General features: G+C 40.4%; 1 protein-coding gene across 9 annotated transcripts in view; it reads left to right on the top strand.

The window, feature by feature from the left end:
• The window catches only part of CALD1 (caldesmon 1), a 201478-nt gene that overhangs the window by 123929 nt on the left and 53741 nt on the right, over positions 1-23808 (top strand). The window contains exon 1 of one of the 9 annotated variants that reach the window (XM_039368837.1): positions 13869-14166. The exons of the other annotated variants lie outside the window; for them this stretch is intronic. Within the exon in view, the coding sequence (XP_039224771.1) occupies positions 14120-14166 (47 nt within the window). The 5' untranslated portion in view covers positions 13869-14119. Of the gene's footprint in view, positions 1-13868; positions 14167-23808 lie in introns of those variants that run through there. 9 annotated transcript variants of the gene reach the window in all.

Consider the following 23808-nt stretch of genomic DNA (forward strand, 5'->3'; position numbering starts at 1 on the left):
ACTAGTGGACATTAAGCAAGTTGTCTGCAGAAATATTGTTGGCTGGGTTCACACATCCAGGATCCCGGTTCAGTTAGATACAAGAAATCCATTTCCTAATGATGTTCTCTTACATGTTTGTACTGCAGGAGGAGAAGACTGCAGTAATGTAGAAATATATCCTAATCCGATGGAAGAGAATATTTGTAGCTCAGGGTTAAACTGTGAGATCCTTGGTGCTCTCTGAGCTTAGTAGTTTTCTTGCAGTTGTTTCATTACCAAACTGGGTAACATCATCAATGCTAGTAAGGGTGTAGGGTTTGGCCTCATTTTATATATTAGTGGCTTGCCCTATCAATGTTGGTGGGAGTAGACTTGGCGATTCTATGATATATCCTAATTATTTCACTTATCTCATTAGCTAGGATTTGTTTTTAAAATAAAATTCTTTATTGGTTGGTAACAAATATGTTCTCTTTGGAACCTGATATTTAGAAGCTTGTGATGAAGCCAAAGAACAACATATATTGCTCTTGTTGCACATATATTTGTGTATATTTCCTAACATACCCATTTTTATATTTTTTTTTTTTTTTGTGTTGCACTTTTTAATGGATTTTGTCCAGGGTAAACTTTTTTATGTAATATACTCAAATTTATATGTAATATACGGTACTCAAATATGCATAATTTTTGTGTATTGTCCCTTACTGTATGCTTTCTGTGATAAGAGCTATGTAATTCAGATTCAGTTCCAAAAAGCATGGGGGACATAGTCTTTAAGCCAGCCATAGTTTTCCTGAGATCTCGTGCCAGTTGCACCATCCCAGAGATAAAAACAGCTGCTCGCTTTAAGACCATTTGCATGCTCATGAGCTGCAAAACAGTTTTTCGGAATTATTATTATGGTTGGTTGCAGTCAGCCAGAGGTTTAGATTGGATTTGGCATTTTAACCACTTATTGAGTCCTTTCCAAGCACCTGGGATAGACAGATGTTGTTTGATGGTGTTAAAGGTATCATTGCAAGATGTGGCCTGTCCCAAATAAAACTGCTTTTTGAAATTGACTGATGGTGATTTTATCAATGCCGATGGAATTCAAGTGGTGCCCAGATGTTTTGAGATTGCATCCAAGGCTCCTATTACTATTGGTACTGTCTGTGCTTTCTTTTGTCACAGTCATTGTGATTCTGTTGGTGGCTCTTTGTGTTTTGTGATTTTCTCCAGTTCTTTCTCTTCTATTATGCCGTCTCCAGATATTGCAAAATCCACTATCCAGACTTTTCTTGGCCTTTCTTACTGACAATTGTTTTAAGTCTGGGATGCTGTGGGACAGATGCCTGTCTGTTTGAATTCTAAAGCCCCAGAGCATTTTATCTTCTTCATTTTATATTATTTTGTCTGTTGTGTGGTTTCAATAGATCTTGCTTGCAGGCAAATGATACTGCTTGCAGATATTCCAATGCGCCATTGTTCTACTTTGTCATGCAGTTGTTTTGTGGTCAGTCTGTGTGATCTTCTTGAACTAGGTGGTCCATTGTTTCTTCAACTAGTTTGCAAAAGTGGTATTTGCTGTCTGTTGCTGTGTTCTCAATTCTGGTTTATTGCGCATTTGTTCTTAAGGTTTGGTCTTGTGTAGTCATAATTAGCCCCTCTGTCTCTAATTATTAATAATATTGGGCTGAGAGAGAAGACTCTAGAAAGAGTACAGAGAAGAGCAACAAAGATGATTACGGGACTGGAGGCTAAAGCATATAAGGAACAGCTGCTGGAATTGGGTATGTCTAGTTTAATGAAGAGAAGGATGAGGGGGGACATGATAGCAGTGTTCCAATATCTCAGGGGCTGCCCCAAAGAAGAAGGAGTCAAGCTATTCTCCAAAGCTCCTGAAGGCAAGACAAGAAGCAACGGATGGAAGCTAATCAAGGAGAGAAGCAACCTAGAACTAAGAAGAAACTTCCTGACAGTTAGAACAATTAACCAGTGGAACAACCTTCCTCCAGAAGTGGTGAATGCTCCAACACTGGAAATTTTTAAGAAGAAACTGGACAGCCATTTGTCTGAAATGGTATAGGGTTTCCTGCCTGAGCAGGGGGTTGGACTAGATGACCTCCAAGATCCCTTCCAACTTTATTATTATTATTATTATTATGAACTGTCCCAAAGTCACCCATCTAGCTTCCCTACCTAAGGGAGACCTAGAACTCTCAGTCTCCTGCTTTCTAGATCAGCACCTGTACCTCTATACCAAGGGTCTTCAAACCTGGCCTTTTATGACTTATGGACTTCAACTCCCAGAATTCCTCAGCCAGCATGCCTGGCTGAGGAATTCTGGAAATTGTAGTCCACAAGTCATAAAAGGGCCAAGTTTGAAGACCCCTGCTCTATACTAAACTGGCTCCAAACCAAACTGCTACGGGGCTATAATTTGTATATGCATGTTTGATATATGAGCCATGTTGCGGAATTCTCAAAAGTTTTGGGTAGGCCTGCTTATTTGGAGGTCTAAAACTGATAATCTATGTCTTAAAGTTAAGAAAGATCTAAAATTCTCAGGAACTCATGTTTGATCCTTAGCCAGCTTTTTCTAAGTCTTTGTGGCTGGGGCAGAATGGGCTGTGCTTGTGTTATTTGACTGGTGTAATTTCCTGCAGTGCACTGCAGAGCCACACTTCACATGGTATGCTGCTCCTTTGAGGCATCCAAATACCTTTTTCAGTGAGTTTTAAGAGTGGGGGTTTTACTTTTTTTCTCCCTCCTCCACCCTTCATCTTTAGGTCACATCCGTCTTTAGAGCAGGGGTCTTCAAACTTGGCAACTTTAAGACTTGTGGACTTCAACTCCCAGAATTCCTCAACCAGCCAAGTTTGAAGACCCCTGCTTTGGAACTCTCTGTATATTTCTGATGTTTTACCACTTTGTTTAATATTTCTAGATTTAAACTGGTAGCTTGTTTGATGGCATCTATCAATGTGTTCTTTGATGGCCACACCGTGGATTTTGCAAATGGTTCAGGATCTATTTGGCTGCCCAGTTCAACAAAAAGGGACTGGATTCTGACTGGCATATGATTAAAATTTTATTTTACGTTTTGTTCTATTCCCAACACCTCCTTTCTTTCAAAATTGAAAACTTCTTTATAGAAATGGCATCTTCCTTCAGAAGAAAGGACTCCACCAGCATTGTACATTAGAAGCCTCTTTCCCTGGTGGTGTCTATGTAAAACTGGTATATTTTTTTGCTTTTGGAGAACTTTGTAAGAAAAACAGACAAATGAACCCATTCAAATAGCCTATGGTATTTATATTGGAGTCCTTCCTGTAGCTCTGTTTCAGACATACATAGGCTGGCAGCTGGATACTTTAGCAAGTTGGTCAGCCAAGAACTGGATGTTATGGCTGATGTACAACTGTCGCCAAAACCATCAATGCAATGTCTCATTCTTTGCTCCTTTATAATTTCAAATAACAGCAAATGCAATTCATTGGGTTTTAGCCCACTTTTCCTCCAAGGAGCTCAAGGCAAGCTATATGATCTACTCCCATTTCATTTTTCCTCCTAGACTGGGCTATGAGAGAAAAACTTCAACTGGTAAACTTCATCACCAAGCAGGAATTTGTACCAGCTCCACTATTCCAGTCTTAATCTGGTATAGGTGAAGGAATCGCAGTGCTTGTTGGGAGAATAAAAAGAGGGATCAGCCTAGAATCTTTACGTAGCCATAAGCAGCTAACCTCAACCCCCTCGCCCTTGAATTCCATGGAAACTTATCTAACTACAAGCAGGTGGTAGAAGCACGGTGGCTCCAGTAGTTGGGATGCTGGACAGGAGGACAGCTAGCCCATGTTCAAGACCCGACAGCTACGGTTGGGCAGGGTTGAGCTCCTGTCCTTCACTCCATCTCCTGCGGGGACATGAAAGGAGCCTCCAACTGGATGTCCCCAGGGCAACAGTAATATCATTGGCTAATCCTTTCAACCCATAAGTGCAAAAATAGCAGGTGCTAACCCCATAGTTGAGAAGATTCCTATGCATACCCTGTTTAGCAATAAATCATTTCAACTGGAATTTCATGTGTGGATCTGATCTTTCATGCCTGATTTCTGGTGGTCTAAGGCAGTGTTTCTTAATTTCAGCAATTTCAATTCCCAGAATTCCCTAGCTAGCATGCTGGGAGTTGAAGTCCATACATTTTAAAGTGGCTGAGATTGAGAAACACTGTTCTAAGGCATATTACATCAAGCTAGCCTCTAATTATATTGCATCACAGCTCCCATGATTCCCACCTGCACAACATATTTTGAAAGTGCTAGGGTGGGGATTCTGTTTTAGCCATTCAGGTTCTGGATTCACATAATGTGAAATTAGCAACCTTTGCAAATGATATCATGCTGACATACCATATGTTACATATCAAAAGAGATTATGGGCAAGAGACAAAAGAGAACCATTTTCATTACTTATGTTGTTATGGCTCAATCCAGCCTGAAGATTCAGCCATCTGTACTTGTGGCTTCAAAACTTGTCATTTCATGTACGATGTCCTTATATTTGTTACAAGAACAACTGTGATTGTTTTACAGGGTTTACAAGATGAATTTCTGTACAATATGGGAGATAAAAACCTTTACCTAATCAGTCATGAAATCCTATTAAAATAGTCTTAAATAAATGCCAAAATATTGCTCACAGTTCCATCAAATGAAGTAGTAGAATTACATACATGTTTAAATACATCCTCTAGAACAGCTTTGCTGGCTGGGGAATTCTGGGAGTTGATATCCACAGATCTTCAAGTTGCCAAAGTTGAGAAACAGTGCTCTAGAAAATCCTCAGAAATGCATGCTTTTAAAAAATTTCCATTATAAACACTTAAAAATACCGACCACCAAAGTGTGCTAAAAATAGCACTCCCAAATACCATCAGAGGGAAAGCTTTTACCAACGAAAATACTTTGACCTGATAGAAAAACCAGACAGGCTGGGGTCCAGCTGTAATGGGAATATGGCACATAGCTGGCTTGTTGGTACAATAAGGGCATTTTCACATATAGTTCTTTGCAGTACTCCAGAAGTCGCTTTTCAGTTGTGTGACTGTAAAACTGAAGCCAGCAAAATTGGAAGCAACAATTTTTAACCCAGACAGCATCATTCTGTAAACACTGAACAGATGTCCCCGAGTTTCAACGTTGGGAAAAGTCTCATGGATGCAAAAAAAAAAAAAAAAAAAAAAAAAAGCAGGAGGAGATGGCCTAGCTTTAAATCCTGGGCTGATATTGAGAATGTTGAGGCGGTGTTCTTCCCTTGCAGTGCTCAAGTTTCACAGAGTTGTGGGTAACTATTTTTTCATTCAAGAAGCTTCTTCAGTTCTGACCGAATGGTGGAGAATGACTGCAAGGAATATAAATCCTTATATTCTTCACCATTCAGTCAGAACTGAAGAAGCTCCTTCGATGAGAAGCAAAATGTCTTCAAGGAGAAACAAAGAAAGTCCAGTTGCCTTTTTAAAAAGCATCTTTGGGATGATCAGAGCATTATGCATGTTGCTTGAAGAATATATGGATGGAAGCATACAGAATTGACTAGTTTCTAAATTCAGGCCTAAGTCAAGTCCATCTATCTACGGCAGTGGTTCTCAACCTGTGGGTTGGGACCCCATTTGGGGTCGAACGACCATTTCACGGGGGTCGCCAAACGAGACTGTCCGCCATTTTTCCCCCTTTTCTTTGGCCACACCCCAGTGATGTATAAGTGGTTGGGGGTCACCACAACATGGGGAACTGTATTATGGGGTCACGGCATTAGAAAGGTTGAGAACCACTGATCTACGGTATCTTCAGTTTTCAATTCCAATTGACTCTTGTTTAAATGGCAACATGTTCTGCAGCCTAAACTTGATAATTCTTTATTATTTTTGTCTAACTCAAGGTAGGCAACCTTGGCTCTTTTATGACTCGTGGACTCAACTCCCAGAATTCTGGGAATTGAAGTCCACGAGTCATAAAAGAGTCTAGGTTGCCTATCCCTGGTCTAACTCTTTGACTTGCCTCCTGGCAAATGTTCAGTTCTGGCTTACTTCAGACTGCCTCATTTGACTCCTATCTGAAACCATTGAAGAGCAGCTAAGCAAAAAGACATGGCACTTTCCTTCTTTAGAAGCATCTTCCAGTGGTTTTCCTCCAAACTGTTGAATATGCTTTTGAAAAAAACAGTTTAGTTTTTTTCTAGTATGCCGACTAGATTCCTCACTTGAAAACTGGATACTCAAAATGCTTTCCATTATTTTACTGGAGATGTTACTGTTGAGTTGCTTTTAAAGCCAGTTCTTAGAGCAATGTTTCCAACCTTTAAGATTTATGGAATTCAATTCCCAAATTCCTCAGCCAAAATGGTGGGAGCTGAAGAATTCTGGGATTTGAAATCCACATATTTTAAAGTTGCTGAAGCTGGAAATATATTGATCTAGGACAGGGGTAGGCAACCTTGGTTCTTTTATGACTTGTGGACTTCAACTCCCAGAATTCCTGAGCCAGCATGGCTCAGCTTGGAAACCTTTCCCTTTCCCCTCAGCATGGCTGGCTCAGGAATTCTGGGAGTTGAAGTCCACAAGTCATAAAAGAGCCAAGGTTGCCTATCCCGGTCTAGGAGCTTTTGTGTCTGCAACATTCAGCTGCTCGACTCCTGCATGTAAATCAGCTTGATTTCATGCCCTTCACCCATTTTGGCCATGGTGCTACCTTTTGCTCTGACTACACAGTGCTTACCATATCTCCAAATAATGAGTTCCCTACTTCTTCTCTCCCCTTTCTGTGTTAGAAAAGCAAACACCAATCCTTCCCCCCCCCACCAGATGATTTTTTTTAAAGAGAATCTGTACTTTCTATTGATTAGACCTTTGGCACAAGCTGCTCTCTGTTGACTTCTCCTCATGCATGATTTTGGTGTATCCACTGGTATACCAGTAAGAAAAAAAAACAGAAAGGAAATGCAACTTTATCATCCTTCCCCTGAGTTGAATTAAGGCAGGAAATTGGCAGAACTCTTGTCAATTTCACTGAGTTAAAAAAAAAGAGATAAAAGAAAAAGAAAAGGAAATGATGAAGTGTCACAGTCTCATCAATGAGCTTGCTGGAAAAAAAAATGAACGAGAAAGAACTTTCATCATTTCAACATAAACTCTGGAAAAACCTGCTGTTTGACGGTTCCATTGGTGAAATGAAGACCTAAAGGCAAACGTATCTTGTAGATGTGGGGGATTGTGGAGGATGGTAACCTTTAGGAGGTGCTGCTCCTGTCACACAATGTAATTGCTAATTGGAATGGAGGTCTATTGTGAAATTGAGCACCATAAGACTTGGACAATGCAGTTGGTGCCAGCAGAAGGCAGGAAAATTACTTTGGATGTCTAGGAGGGAAGGACAGGTGGAAGCTGTGCTCCTGGTGAACCATAGAGGACAGTGTTGTCCATTCCTACCCCTGAGAAACAGTAGTCCATATTTCATCCTGGGCAACCTGCTTCAGATCATAACTGCCTTTCCACTAGGAGGGAATAATGTTAACACTTATTTGTTGCCCATTGATTTTCAGCAGTGATGGTGAACCCATGACAGGTGTGTGTCAATAGTGACATGACATGGTATTTTGAGTGATACACCAGCATTCATCAACATCCAACAACTACTCTTGAAAACATGCCTCGTTCTCACATGATTTTCAGAGGTTGCGCAGGCCACATGAGAAGGTCCTTGGCTCTTGCACAGCCTCTGAACCCTATGAAAATGAGTTTGTTCTACTTGTATTTCATTTTTGTAATTATTTGATGTTTCTCTATGTAATATACAACACCACACATGATTGGACTGTGTTTATTTAAAAATAAATATGTAAATAATTCTCTCTTTTTTGTGGGGGTGGTGTCACTCCAGCAGAGTCAAGTTAGGCATTTTCTGAATTTTTGGCTCACTGAGCCCAAAAGATTTGCCATCGCTATGATGAAGCCTCTCAGTTGGGCCAACAGGCTAGTATTTTTGGTTGTTGTTGTCGTTTTAAATTTTAAGCGGCCTATTATTCTAATAAACATCTTTTTCAGTGATTTATTTGTCTGCTGATTAACTTTTTTGTGTTTGTCTATGTTTGCTGGGGGGGAGATTGATCCCCCCCCCAATTTATTCTATTATTCTGTAAGAACACACTTGCAATACTGCATTTTGGTCGGCACAATGTAAAAAAGATGGTGAGACTCTAGAAAGGGTGCAGAGAAGAGCAACATAGATGATTAGGGAACTGGAGGCTAAAACATAAAGAACGGTTGCAGGAATTGAATATGTCTAGTTTAATTAAAAGAAGGACTAGGGGTGAAATGATAGCAGTCTTTCAATATATAAGGGGTTGCCACAAAGAAGAGAGGGTCAACCAATTCTCCAAGCACCTGAAGGCAGGACAAGAAGAAATGGATGGAAACTAAATCAAGGAGAGAAGCAACCTAGAACTAAGGAGAAATTTCCTGACAGTTAAAACAATCAGTGGAACGACTTGCTCTTAGAAAGTGTGGGTGCTCCAACATTGGAGGTTTTTAAGAAGAGATTGGACAACCATTTGTCTGAAATGGTATAGGATTTCCTGTTTGAAGAGCGGGTTGGACTAGAAGATCTCCAAAGTTCTTTCCAACTCTGTTATAGGTCCCCCACACTGGAGACCGAGACTCCAACTATTTGGTCTTGATAGCTGAGAACATTGGGAATTGTAGTCCCCACACATTTGGAGTGCAGGAAACATGGAAGATTGGCAGGTTCTCCAAAAGGGGGTTAGACTAGAAGACTTCCAAGATCCCTTCCAACCGTTATTCTGTTTTATAGTATAATTTAAACAGATTTGTTACAAAATATACCTTTCAACTATAAATGGCTTTTTAGGGTTGAAAGAGGATTATGGAGAAGTTTTATAAACACATGTTTAAATCTCTGCATTTTCTCCTTTAATTATGAAACCCTGGAAAAGTAATTTAATCCCAAGGACTATAGAGATTCCATTGTGCATACTTGGTACACATTTGCCATCTTCCATAGTAATCAAACTACCCAGGAAATCTTTTATAGAGGCCATCTTTCTTTCTATCAGCTTGATAAAATATTGTTTCCCTTTCTTGCTGGTTTTTTTGCATCCCTTCCTGCATTCCTGACTGAGAAGTTACTTGCAGAAATACCGTTTTCTCATCAGGCTTTGATTTGCAGCTGAGAGAAGGAATTCATATCATATCTTGTTAGCCTGTGATTATAATGGACATAACTAAGTGAAGTATGAGGAATATTCTGCTTTAGAGATTGTTAGAGACATGGGCTAAGAGTCATCCACCAGAGTTCTTTATGGTTGCATGTTCTGGGAGAAAGCAGAAGTTTTTTTTAGAAATAATGGGTACATTATAATTCAAATGAAACTTAACTTAATACAGTATTTGGGGTTCTGACAGATGTTCAGATGACAGATATTCATAAGTGAATATCTGCCTCATCATGCTTATGCCTCAGTTCTACATTCTGAGTAATTGATAAGCATAAAATCCTTTAAAAAAAGAATCTAAACAAGAGTGACCTGATATGTAAAAGGAGGAGTAGCAAATAAGAAAAAAAAATCTTTAAAACCTTGGTAGTCAGAGGTAGGATCTGGCAGTAGGAAGGAGAAACGATTTGGGAATACAACTTTCTGGACTCCAAGGAAAGACCTCTCACCTCCAATGGTGAGAGAGATCTGGCTTTCAGACCCCCTCTCCACATGATTCTGGGAGGAGAAAGGACATTGGGGGGGGGACCTAGAAGTGTCTGCAGGGTATGGTCAAAGATGTCAAGATGGCAGTTGCAACAGTGTTATCGTGTTGTCAAAGCTTCATCTATTTTTTATGAACTTACCTTTTGTGGATCTACTTCCCCAACAGGGTAGGGGAGGTTGCTGACCAATATGGAGCAGCGGTAGAGATGAATGGCTGACTCAGGAGCGCCAAGAGCAATTTTGCTTTCCCCTTGTCCATGCAGCTCCTTTTGGAACTCTGTGTGATCAGATCTGCTGAAGGAGAAGGACAAGGGGCAGCCTGGGGCTTCATGCCCTTGTGGTCTTCAAGGTAGCCATCTTTTCGGCCTTCAGTAGGTGTGCATCCTTGCTCCAGAGGGATTGTTCAGTGGTTTGATACCACTATAAAAAAGATCCGTTTCTGTAGTTGCTATGTCTAGCTTGATCTGCTGAAGAGGCACATGAGAAACATTCTCTTCAAATAACCTGAGACAATAGGGAGATTCCTATGCTGATATGGTGGAATGTAGTCCAGATTTGCAGTGGAGAGAGGCTCTTTCCCAGAGAGCAAAGAGACAACCTAGCTTGGAATCTTAGTTATGCAGGAAGAAAGAGAAGGCCACCCACTCATCCCAGCAATTGACAGGGTATATCTAATTTTTTTGCATATAGGTGCTTTAGTCTGGCAAGATTGCTGTCTATGGGCAAGCAACAATAAACTACTGTAAAGTAACTCTTTCTATCATTCTTGGTTCTTGGTTCTTTGGGCCTGACAGCTATATAAATATTGGAATTCACCATATTGGGATTTAAAAAGAATTTAAAGAACTTAGTTTTGACCCATTGAATAAACTTAGACTGAACTGGAGATGGAATCCTAAATATGCTTGTAATTGTTTTGGGTACTAATAGCATCTTAAAGATAATAATACTATTTCCTTCCTCTGTTTACTAAACAAACAAATTACTCAGATCTGATTCTTCCTGGTGCCCCAGTAAACTCCCTATAAAGGCAACCGTTTTAAGGTCCCTCTTTGTGAAGGTTAAGTTAGTCATCAAGACATCATAGGTTTCCCAGACCTGGTGGTCTGTTGATACATTTAGACTACAGTCTCCAGAAAAATGTAGAAAGTATGTTATCTAGGAATTATGGGAGATACAATTCTAGCACATTCTGAAAGGAGGCAGATTTGAGAAGACAACTATAAAGGATTTCCTGTTCCAGTCAATTTTATGTGAGTGTAACGCAGCCTCCTCCATTGGCAATGCTGGCTGCAAATTCTGCGAGATACACTCTGAATACATCTGGTGAGCAGCAGAGAAAATCATAAACACAGATTTCTAGTTCTGTAACAAAATACAAGTTCCTTGTGGCAGCCCTAGCTTTTCTGGGCAGTGAAGAGTTAATATTATTTTTTAAACAATGAACAGATGTTAACGTCATTATGGTGGATTTTTAACAACAAACACATTTCTTTTTCCTGCAGGATACCAATAATTTTGTGGAGCTTTTGACAAATAAATGGTGTTTTCCGAGAAGGGCTATATTAGATGGGGGGGGGGAGAGGCGGATAGGGGACTCAGTGTCTTGGAAATTAGGCAATCATTTCTAAAAATTATTTTGTATATTGATCTTGTATATTTGATTCTTACTTCTCCAAATCTTCAGTATAAGTTTCTACATTGCTGGAAAAATTAAACTGCTTTATTAAAAGAGTGAAATAATCAAACAAAGCTTTGTTTTTAAAACAGTGTTTGGTCTTAGAGAGATAGTTATGTGGTAAGATCCCTCTTACTTCAGATATGTACTTAGATTCATTTTGGATCTTTGTCTTTTTAGGGCTTGAACTGTTCTTGGGGCATGAAACATAGAATTGCTTTGTGAAGCTGTGCACCGAATATTTCCATTTCTTATAAGAAGAAATCTTGTAAAAGATAGAACTGGTTCATTAGATTTATTTTAAAATGTGTGATTCAGTGTCATATTACTGACTATGATACTCTTATTGGTCACCTTCATGAGTTGGAGATTGGAGAGAAAATTTTGCAGTGGCTCTGTGCATACCTAAGTAGGAAGTATTGTAGGGAGAGGTTGAGCCCTTGAATACTCCAGCGTGGGGCAGTCTTTTAATTACTTTCAATCTTTATATGATACTTTTGTGCAAGGTCATCTGTTAATTTTGAAATCAGGAATCATCAATATGCTGATGATAACCAGATTTACAATTGTATCCAAAGCCAAGTTCATACTATGGTAGAAGGCTTGGCCTGGTGCTTATGGGCCCTGAAGAACTGGATGCGAAAGAACATCTCAGAATGAAGCTCAGCAAGCAAAATTGCTGTTGATACAGAGATCTTCTGCATCCATAAGTGTCCCATCAATTGCTCTTGATGGGGGTGGTGGTGTTGCTTCTGAAGGAGCCATTAGCAATCTGGAGGGTCTCCTGCTTTGGCTGATTTACCAGGTGTGGTTCTTTGTGGACAAGGAGAAGTTGGAAGCAGTGACTTATTTATTACCTTGTCATCTGATTAGATTACTGCAATTGGCTATCCAACATCACCCCCCTCCCAAGTGAACAGGGCAAGGTCTTATTGAAGTTCCTTCACTTTGGAATATTCTGTGATCCTGGAAGTCAGAAAGATCAAAGCTATCCTTCTTTGAAGGGCTTTCAGAATGTAGGGTTTTCTATAGTGGACAGCAGCATTTGTGATCTTTTTATTTTGATTTTATTAGATGCATTGTGTTTTATATTTTCTATGCCATAATTTTAAGCCACCTAGAACCTGGTAAGTAAGTAGCATGAAAAGATTTCTACATAAATAGATAACCTTTATTGTTGCCCACTCTCAAAGTGAAACACATACATGACAGACACCTAAACATACTATATACAACATATGTATAGATCCACACCCCTACATATACATAACAAATAAATATTAAATGCTGTCCATCTTGAATATATAATGGAAGGAAGAAGCTTGAGATAAATAATATCCACATGCCCAGATTTATGTAAAGTGAATTCCAGACAGACATGTCAATGTGCTTATTTGTGTTTGAATGGAATACTGTTAGTGTGATTCCTCTCATTCATTCAAACCCATTGGAATTGTGAAAATATATGCTTGATACTATCATCTTTGACTGAAATTTCAGGGAATGAATACAGGACTTAATTCAAGACCTTCCTTGCTCCTTATGAGGTGTTTGGTGATATGGCATCACCCTTGGGAGCATCAACTACCTGACTACTACACACATTCAGTTCAATGTAGGTAGGCATCTCTATTCAGTTGTGATGTCAGGGGCATGTAACACAATTGATAGGGTCCCAGCCTTCTGAGTTCACAATTTCTAATTGTATTTTTAAGAATCCCAATTACACAGATTGGTGTGTCTCATTAACGCAATCATGGTCCATGAAACGGAATAACAGAGTTGGAAGGGACCTTGGAGGTCATCTAGTCCAACCCCCTGCTCAGGCAAGAAATCCTATACCATTTCAGACAAATGGTTGTCCAGTCTCTTCTTAAAAACCTCCAGTGTTGGAGCACCCACAATTTTTGGAGGCAAGTCGTTCCGCTGATTAATTGTTCTCACTGACAGGAAATTTCTCCTTATTTCTACACTGATTCTCTCCTTGATTATTTTCCATCCATTGTTTCCTGTCCTGCCTTCAGGTGCTTTGGAGAATAATAAATCCACAAATTTTAAGTACTTTTTTTTTTGTTCTTGGCTGGTTGCTCTGAAATATAGTTCTTGCTACCTAGGCTGCCTTCCTTGGAGTGCATCTCTTGCTGCAAGCAGCTATTTCTATTTGTAGGTAAACAAACACCTTTGTATTGAGTTTCACATTCCAGTTGCTCAGTCCTCACTGCAATGAAACTGAACTGAATCAAGCCTATATCTGCTTACTTGTGACATTACGACCAAGTAGTAGATGGAAAAAACCTTCTGTGCTTGCAGAGAACGGGCTTGAGTATTGTAAATGGGGCTCTATTCGAGAGAATACAGTAAAGGTAGGGTGGGAGTGGGGGTTTAGGATCATATGATCTTACTGCTGAGGGTGTATGTGGGTGGTGGAGGAGGAGTATTCAGGATCGGGAGACAGTGGATCGAAGGCACCGTTGTCGCTGCCCTCCGATCCACCCAAAGGATCACTCCAGAGAAGTTTGCAGGCAGCGTGGCGTGAAGACAATTGGCCAATTCATTCTTCAGCTGCCTGAAGGCAATATATATATATATATATATATATATATTGGTTACCTCCTTCATTCTCGAGCCTATTTCAGCAGCTCCTGTCTCTCGGAAGCTGTCAACGAGCAGAGAGGATCTACTCATTCCTCTGTTCCAGGCATGATCAGCGGAGCGTTCTGTAGGACAAATTTATCAAGTCTTTCCAAGTGAGTTTGCTGACTTATTTTGGAGGTGGTGTTGGCGCTGCGGGATGGGTACGTGTGCCTGGCTTCAAACTCTTCAAGCTTCAGGGGTTTCTTTTTTAAAGCTGGAAGTTGGCTTTGGCGAGGCGGAATAGGTTGCAACATGTCAGCGACTCGTGCACGAATGCTACGGTTTTATCTGACCTTCCTCCTTGTGATGCTTTGTTGTAAAATTCACCATAACGTGTATAAGCTACCAAGGCATGTCATTGTAGAATAGGCTCCCCCCCTCCGCCCCGTCTTTTAAATTCCTTGCCTGCCTAGTGGATGCAGTGTAGTTCAGAAGTTGCTTTCATCAGTGCAAAAGTTGGGTCTCTAGGTAAATAATGGAACAAACTATAAACCAAATAGCAGAACTGCAAAAACTAATGATATATTGATCAAAGAACTACATTTTGTTGGCTTCACTACCCCTTAAATATCTTCAGGGCAGTCCTCTATCTCTGTTCTCTTTGAAGTATTCTAAAATTATTTCTGCCTTTTGTAAAATGAGGAAAAAGTTTTAAGATTCTAGCTAAATCTACAGTATTGTTATAGTTGGGAATGAGTTGAAACTGCTTGTTGCTTTTGTCATTGTTGAATGAAATATAACTATAAAGCTGTGATGTGCCTTAGACATACAGAAATAATGTAATCCATAGACAAAAGGATCCAAACATATCTCTTTCAGATTTTTTTAAAACCTCCGGATTGTATGGCATGATTCATAATGTGAGAATGTGCAAGAAAACAAAATGTGCATAGGCCAAAGATTTCCTCAAACAAAAGACATGGTTTTAAGACTGCATTAAATAAATCTGGATAAATGAATCGGCAGCCTAATATAATCCCTAATTAAATTATTTGAGTGCAAGATAATGATTGTTACCTAACTGTCAGGCATTCATTTGGATTGATAAAACTAACCTAATTTGACTTGGCTCCTGAATGATCTGATTCAATTTGCACATTTTCCCAGCTACCAAAACCCCACCTCACCCTTCCCTCATTCAGATCGCTCACTTATCTGCTCACAATAGAAGATGGAATATTCTGACTTGAGGAGATTCAGATGACTGACTCATGGCTGAGTTCATCCATAATGCCTAACTCTAAATCTGGGTTAATAAAACTCAATTGCGGTGCTCATTAATAATATGCAGTGTTTAAGTGAACCATACCATGATTAAATGTGAGAGCTTGGTTCACTTAACATTTAAGAACGTGACCAAAATTTCCCCATCAGCTGAATCACAAACTACCCAAATACATTGTAGACCGTTGTACCATGTTGTGTGGACTCAGTATTTCCAAGCATCTGTTGCAACTGAGAAGTAAACACAGATAAGTTGACACAGAACCTCTGTTTATACAACCAGCTAAATTGGTTTACAGGCTTCATCCATTTTCTTATATTGGTTCATCCAGAATTATATGGATGAATTATGCTGACCTGTAAACCTGGTTCACGCAGTATATTGAACTGCTGCAACCCTCCCTCCTCCCCCCAAAAAACTCTAAACAAATTGAAACATAATTAAGTTAAGTGTGGTGCAAATAGATCCAGTTAGGCCTTTAATTAGTCAGGTTTAATATATTGTGGGAACTCATCTGGAGAATCCAGTGAATGCAGAATCATTCTTCTTAATGCAGAATAGAGTAAGCAAAATAAGCAAAGCAATTATTAGTCATTTCTTAGGGATAGGAGCAGCCTTTGGTGTTCAGTGTCCCAATGTCGTGTCGCAAGCTCTGCTCCTTTTACTCATACAGATGACACTGCATTGCTCAGAGAAAAGGACAGGGCTTACATTTGCAATGGCACAATGCTTTAAATAAATGGCGACCTCTTAACAAGATTAATATAGTACCACAGCATTATTTGCTATGCAGTCGTAGCAAGCTGCCAATTTTTTCAGAGCTGAATTCGTCTATGGTTGTGTCAACAATTCTGCTTTGTATTAAAATGAATGATAATGACAGGCTGATATGAACACTGAATTACAATGTAAGTTCCCAATGGTAGAGCTTAAGAGCCAGTTCAATGTAGTAGTTGAGGCACCGGGTTAGAAATCAGCCCCATCCTTAGGCACAAAGCCAGCTGGGTGACCTTGGGCTAGTCACTTTTTGCCCTAGGAAGGAGACAATGGCAAACAACTTCTGAAAAACCTTGCCAAAAAAACTTCAGGGACTAATCCAGCCAATCACCAGGAATCAAAAACTATCTCAAGGGCACACATACAGTTGCACACACAAAGACACTGGAGCTTAGTTATGTGAATGGCCTTTTGGAAATTCCAAGTGGCTCCAGGGACAGCCTAAGTAGAGAAATTCCTGCTTGAGAAAAAGTTCTCCCTGCTTCCATTCTTTCCTTCATACCAACTATGGTCTACTTGAAGAAGTTAAAGAACTGTAGAACAGGATGTCTTCTTCAAATCCTGCAATCTCACTTTGCCCACTGATAGGGCAGGCCATGAATGACTCCTCCTCCTCCTCCTCCTCCTCCTAAAAACTGAAGTAAGAAGGGGTTGGATGCTTAGAGCAGGAGTGTTGGGTTTTTTTTTGCAGCCCAGAGCCATTTTTATTGCTATCTAAAGACAAGATGTGATGGGTGGGTAGGTAAGTTTTTAGGCAGGAGTTAAGGGATAAAATAGAGGCCTTGGTGTATTCAGTAGAACATTGTGGATAAAGAGAACAATATATCCTTTTACAGAACTGAAGAAAACATGTGGATAACAAGCCAACTGGAATGGTGGGAAATTTAGAAAAAAAAATAAAAAAGGGCTTTTCTAAAGAATTGGAGATAAGAAAGTTTTCGTACTGTTTGTAATAGCACTCTGGAATTTGGTACTAAAAGATAGAGTGACAACAACAACAAATATGATGGTTATCAAAGCGGTCAGGGCCTTTCCCTTCTATTCAGTTAATGTCCCCCCCCCCTCATTGTGTTGGCAGAAAACAATATAGGTCTGACATTGATTGTCCCAGTTGCTGGTCTTTGTCTTGCCCAGGAGTGTCCATAGGGTGTAGGATTCAACAAAGCATAAGATAGAACCACAACCTTATGATCAAAGCAACAACCTATTTTCCAAGATGCCTGAAGGCAGGACAAGAAGCAATGGGTGGAAACTAATCAAGGAGAGAAGCAACCTAGAACTAAGGAGAAACTTCCTGACAGTTAGAACAATTAAGCAGTGGAACAACCTGTCTCCAGAAGTGGTGAATGGTCCAACACTGGAAGTTTTTAAGAGGAGACTGGACAGCCATTTGTCCGAAATGGTATAGGGTTTCCTGCCTGAGCAGGAGGTTGGACTAGATGACCTCCAAGGTCCCTTCCAATTTTACTACTACTACTACTACTACTACTACTACTACTACTACTACTACTATTATTATTATTATTAACCTTATTTGATTTGTGTCAATGTTGCATTTCATGTTTGTGCCATCTTGAATTGGTTTCTGTTGCCTTCTTCTATTCATTGACAGTCACTTGACTTGTAAATAAGTAAACAGCCAACAATACCCAACAGATCTTAGGTTCCTTTCAATTTTTGTTGATATTTGTTGGATCCATATTCCTTTGATTCAAAGCCACCTAGTGGTTTTTTTTTCCTCTTCAGAGTCTGGTATCTGGCAGTACCAACGTTTTGGGAGGAATCACTGAAAAGTTTTGACATTTTGGTCTTCTTGGCTGCTTGCTGGGGGCATCTCTCTGTGTGTGGAGACAAAATAAGAGGGTTCTTTGATTTCTTTGAACAAGGTTGTTCTTAGAGGTGAGATTTGCCTTGTGACGTTATTGTTGATCAGCATTCACATCTATTAAAAAGAAAAAAAATTTTTTGCCTGGCTACCATACTAGAGGATTACCTATTTATTTCACAAAAAATATTTTCATATGGATTTTTTGCTCTGGTTTTCTATCACAGGGAAAATATTTTCTTTGCTTTTCAAATGTCTATTTTCTCTGCTGATTAGTGAACTTTCCATTTCATTTTGGGTGTCACCATCTCCCATTTGAGGAACATCTGGAAAAATGGTTTTTCCTTCTCCAGGGCAGTCTTTAGGTAGAATTGAAACACTGAAAGGTAAAGCTACATTTCTAACAGTAACAAGAGACTTGTCTTTCTTTGCTTTTTCTGCAATCCAAAGTCTACAGACCCCTCATTTAAATTCAGGGAAGAAATAGCAAGGGAAGGATTTTCTTAACAGGTTATAGTTTTTTTTAAAAAAAGAGACTTGGCAGGACTAAGATGGGAATTCTGGGGGTGGCAGAATTGGCAAATCTTCCTCCCAACCTCACAGATGTTCTGGCAACTGGCACTGGTCTTACCATGGGCTTCTAGAGCCACAGAAGCCTGGTTTGTGAATAGTTCCAGGCTGGTTTAGGATTGGAATACTTATCTTGACAAACCAGTAGTTCATTTCAAATTTGGCACAACCATGGACTTTCCAGATGTTCAAATGGTGGTTACTCATTCATTTCAGGTGGAAAACATGCTTTTCTTATCTAAACTCACTTATCTCACACTCTCAACTGGCTTAACTGTATTTTATATGTGTATGATTTCTGAGCACACTGGAAGTTCTTTGTGGTTATTTTAACATTGTCCCTAATGAGGATCTCCCTCCCTCATTCACCATCATCTTCCATCCAAAATCCTCACTTATCACACTCAAGTACAGTAGTCTCACAGTGTGCTGACTTGCTGCTGAGTAAAATCCTTTAGCAAAGCTAGTGGTTTTCTCAGCTGTTGAATAAGAGTTTTTAAAAAGTCACTCCAGCCTGCAGTCAACTTCCCTGATCTCACCTTTTCCTTGCCATATTATTTCTTTTTTTCCCAGGGTGTTGAAAAAAGACCCTCTCAGAGTAGAGGTAGTGTTGGGCTTCAGAATTTAATGATGGTGCTCTAGAGTAGAGGTCTTCTTGCTGTCTTGGCAAACATGGCAGGCTGAGTAATTCTGGGAGTTGAAGTCCACAAGCCTTAAAGTTGCCAAGTTTGGAGACCCCTGGTCTGGAGCACAGATTTCCTGGTGGATGGATGAGTGGGTGGAGAGATGGATGGATGGCACCTTCAGAGGCAAAGTGGTCTGATACACAGTCCACAGGCAAGCCAGAGACTGACTGGGCTCTTATCTTTATAATCAGGTCCCTTGACATCTGAATTGGCTTTTAACTGAGCTGGTTTCTAATTGTCTCTGTTGGAAGATGATTAATTAGTTGCAAACAATCCTCAAGACCCATGTGCTATGGGTAGTAGGGGCATATCCCTTGAGCATGGCAGGGAAGTTTCTTTGTAAAATGAAGTATGAATATACAAATATCCTTGGTTTGGTCAAGCTGTGGATGAAGCTTGATATCTGTAAATTCTTGGCTTGGTTTTCTTACCACATTGCAAGAAGCTGTTGTATGTATAATGGTACAAAGGTGTCTTAGGCTCATGGTTGCTGTATTCCAGCTTTCCCTAATTGCTACCTTTTGGATGTATTAGATTCTACTTCTTTTATTCCTCCCCAACATGATTGGTAGCCTTATAGGCTAGAACAGTGGTTCTCAATCTTTTTAATGCCACGACCTCCAACCGATCATAAGTCGAGGACTACTCAGCCGGTCGTAAATCGAGGACTACTAAACTGGTGCAGCACCGTTTGCAGAATAGGACTTTTGGCGGGCTTAGCAGGGCAGAGACAGCCTGGACAATTCCTATTGGCTTTTGAAAGCCAACAGAATTAGACTCTATTCAAGAGAGTCTATTCTGTTGTTGTTGTTGTTAATTGCGAAGTCGTGTCCGACCCATCGCGACCCCATGGACAACACTCCTCCAGGTCTTCCTGTCCTCTACCATCTTCTGGAGTCCATTTAAATTCACACCTACTGCTTCAGTGACTCCATCCAGCCATCTCATTCTCTGTCGTCCCCTTCTTCTATTGCCCTCAATCTTTCCCAGCATTAGGCTCTTCTCCAGTGAATCCTTCCTTCTCATTAGGTGGCCAAAGTATTGAGTTTCAACTTCAGGATCTGGCCTTCTAAAGAGCAGTCGGGGTTGATCTCTTCTAGGACTGACCGGTTTGAACGCCTTGCAGTCCAAGGGACTCGCAGGAGTCTTCTCCAGCACCATAGTTCAAAGGCCTCAATTCTTTTGCGCTCAGCCTTTCTTATGGTCCAACTTTCACAGCCATACATTGCAACTGGGAAAACCATGGCCTGGACTATACGCACTTTTGTTGGCAGGGTGATGTCTCTGCTTTTTAGTATGCTGTCTAGATTTGCCATAGCTTTCCTCCCCAGGAGCAAGCGTCTTTTAATTTCTTGGCTGCAGTCCCCATCTGAGGTGATCTTTGAGCCCAGAAAAATAAAATCTGTCACTACCTCCATTTCTTCCCCATCTATTTGCCAGGAATTGAGAGGGCCGGATGCCATGATTTTGGTTTTCTTAATGTTGAGTTTCAAGCCAACTTTTGCACTCTCCTTCTTCACCCGCATCAAGAGGCTCTTTAGTTCCTCTTCACTTTCTGCCATTAGAGTGGTATCATCTGCATATCTTAGGTTGTTGATATTTCTCCCGGCAATCTTAATTCCAACTTTTGATTCATCTAGCCCTGCCTTTCTCATGATGTGCTCTGCATATAAGTTAAATAGGCAGGGCGACAGTATACAGCCTTGCCGGACTCCTTTTCCAATTTTGAACCAATCAGTGGTTCCGTGTTCGGTTCTCACTGTTGCTTCTTGACCCGCATATAGGTTTCTCAAGAGACAAATGAGATGGTCTGGTACTCCCATCTCTTTAAGAACTTGCCACAATTTGTTGTGATCCACACAATCAAAGGCTTTAGCATAGTCAATGAAGCAGAAGTAGATGTTTTTCTGGAACTCCCTAGCTTTCTCCATGATCCAGCGTATGTTGGCAATTTGATCTCTAGTTCCTCTGCCTCTTCGAAATCCTGCCTGTACTTCTGGTAGTTCTCGATCCACATACTGCTGGAGTCTAGCTTGTAGGATTTTAAGCATAACTTTACTAGCATGTGAAATGAGTGCGATAGTTTGAACATTCTTTGGCATTGCCTTTCTTTGGAATTGGAATGTAAACGACCTTTTCCAATCCTGTGGCCACTGTTGAGTTTTCCAAATTTGCTGGCAAATTGAATGTAGCACTTTTACTGCATCGTCTTTTAAGATTTTGAATAGCTCAGCTGGAATACTGTCACCTCCACTAGCTTTGTTGTTGCTCAGATTTTCTAAGGCCCATTTCACTTCACATTCTAGGATGTCTGGTTCGAGGTCAGTGACCATCTCATTGTGGTTATCTGGGATGTTAAGCTTATTCTTGTATAGTTCTTCTGTGTAGTTTTGCCATCTCTTCTTAATCTCTTCTGCCTCTGTTAGGTCTCTGCCATTTTGGTCCTTTATCATGCCCATCTTTGCATGAAACGTTCCCTTCATATCTCCAATTTTCTTGAAGAGATCTCTGGTCCTCCCTATTCTGTTGTTTTCTTCTATTTCTTTGCACTGTTCATTTAAGAAGGCATTCTTATCTCTTCTAGCTACTCTCTGGAATTCTGCATTCAATTGGGTGTATCTTTCTCTTTCTCCTTTGCCTTTCGCTTCCCTTCTTTCCTCAGCTATTTGCAAAGCTTCCTCAGACAGCCATTTTGCTTTCTTGCATTTCTTTTTCTTTGGGATGGTTTTAGTTGCTACCTCTTGTACAATGTTGCGAACTTCCATCCATAGTTCTTCAGGCACTCTGTCTATCAGATCTAATTCCTTAAATCTATTTGTCACCTCTACTGTATATTCATCAGGAATATGATTTAGTTCATACCTGAGTGGCCTAGTGCTTTTCCCTACTTTTTTTCAATTTAAGCCTAAATTTTGCAACGAGAAGCTCATGATCTGAGCCACAGTCAGCTCCTGGTCTTGTTTTTACTGACTGTATACAGCTTCTCCATCTTTGGCTGCAGAGCACATAGTCAATCTGATTTCTATGTTGACCGTCTGGTGATGTCCATGTGTAGAGCCGTCTCTTGGGTTGTTGGAAAAGAGTGTTTGTTAAGCCAATAGAATAAAAGGGAATAGCACAGCTAAGGAAAAGGGGGAAAAAATGACGGACTGCATTGTTTGGCGACCCCCGTGAAATGGTCGTTCGACCCCAAATGGGGTCCCAACCCACAGGTTGAGAACCACTGGGCTAGAACATTAGGAGTAATTCCAGATTGGGAAAGGCTACTGTGGTGCATGTCCAAAATATAAAGATTTTGAGTAAAAAGAAAGAGAGAGAATCCAGCCTTATGTTACTCCATCGAGCTGTTTCTCAGCCATTTCCATGTCATGCTTGCCATTCACAGCAATTTCAGTACCTATGGCCTTTGCATAATGCCAGCTGCAATCCATTGGAGAGATATAGCATATAGCAAGAAATGAAATGAAATAATGAAATGAAATGGGCTCATTTATATCTTTGGGCAACAGGTTCATTCTTTCTATCCACTAAAGAGCCAGAAGGAATGTAGGTTCCTATACATGTCTTGGATATGCTACATTGACCAGCTCAGACCAGCTCAGCTCAAGTCAGGGAGATCATAGACCCTTCCTGGTAGAGGACATAGAAGGAGGGGGAAACCTGCATTTCAAGGAGCATGAGTAGGTAGTCCTTGACTTATGACCAGTCACTTAATGACCGTTTGAAATAACAATGGGCCTTTCAGGGGTATTTAGGACCTGGTTCTGATGTTCTAATGCCCGCTCTCTACTTTGTGGTCATGTGACTGCATTTTGGGTGCTTGGCAACCAGCCTGCATTTATGGCCATTTACTTGTCCCATGGTCACGTGACTGAATTTTATATTTTTTCTAAAATTTGGCATTTATTTCTGGTTTTTGGCAAAATTAGCTCATAGAGAATAATTGGCTTGATTAATGACGAAGGTGGTCATGTGAGAATTTGGGGGCATTGTAAAGCAAGCAGTATTCTTATATATTTTGTTCTTATCATTTATCAAGCAGTGAGATCCAATAAAGTACCTTTTCTAACCAGTGGAATGCCCTAGCATCCCTCTCATTGCTGAAATCTCAGCAGCCTACACCAGTGATGGCGAACCTTTTAGAGACCGAGTGCCCAAACTGCAACCCAAAACCCACTTATGCATTGTTGGGTGCCGGGTGGGTGTGGCCCATTGGGTGGGCCTGACCCATTGGGTGGGCGTGGCTGCGGTGGTAATGGCAGACTGGGTGGGACTAAAAACTTCAATCAATTCCAACTTTGCAAGATCTTTTTTTTTCTCCCGAGAAGTTGAAATTGATTGATTGATTGAACCTTTTTTTTTTTTTGCATACTGCAGCGGAGGCCTAAAGCAAAAAGTTTTTATAAAACCCAGCTGAAGGCCTAGGACTGGGGTGACGGCGTGCGTGCCCACAGAGAGGGCTCTGAGTGCTGCCTCTGGCACCCGTGCCATAGGTTCGCCACCACTGGCCTACACCATAATGGCTATCTGATTTTCACTACATTAGATTAGGTTTTTAAACACCCACATTCTAAATAAAAATTAGCCAATCAATGGAACGGTTTCCTACTGTAGGTGTGGATAAGAAAAAATGTCCATAAATGGGCTCATTTTTTAAATTGGATTTTCAAAA

This window comes from Crotalus tigris, unplaced genomic scaffold (assembly GCF_016545835.1).
Source record: "Crotalus tigris isolate CLP2741 ecotype Arizona unplaced genomic scaffold, ASM1654583v1 scf7180000017541.2806704, whole genome shotgun sequence".
Taxonomy (NCBI): Eukaryota; Metazoa; Chordata; class Lepidosauria; order Squamata; family Viperidae; genus Crotalus; species Crotalus tigris.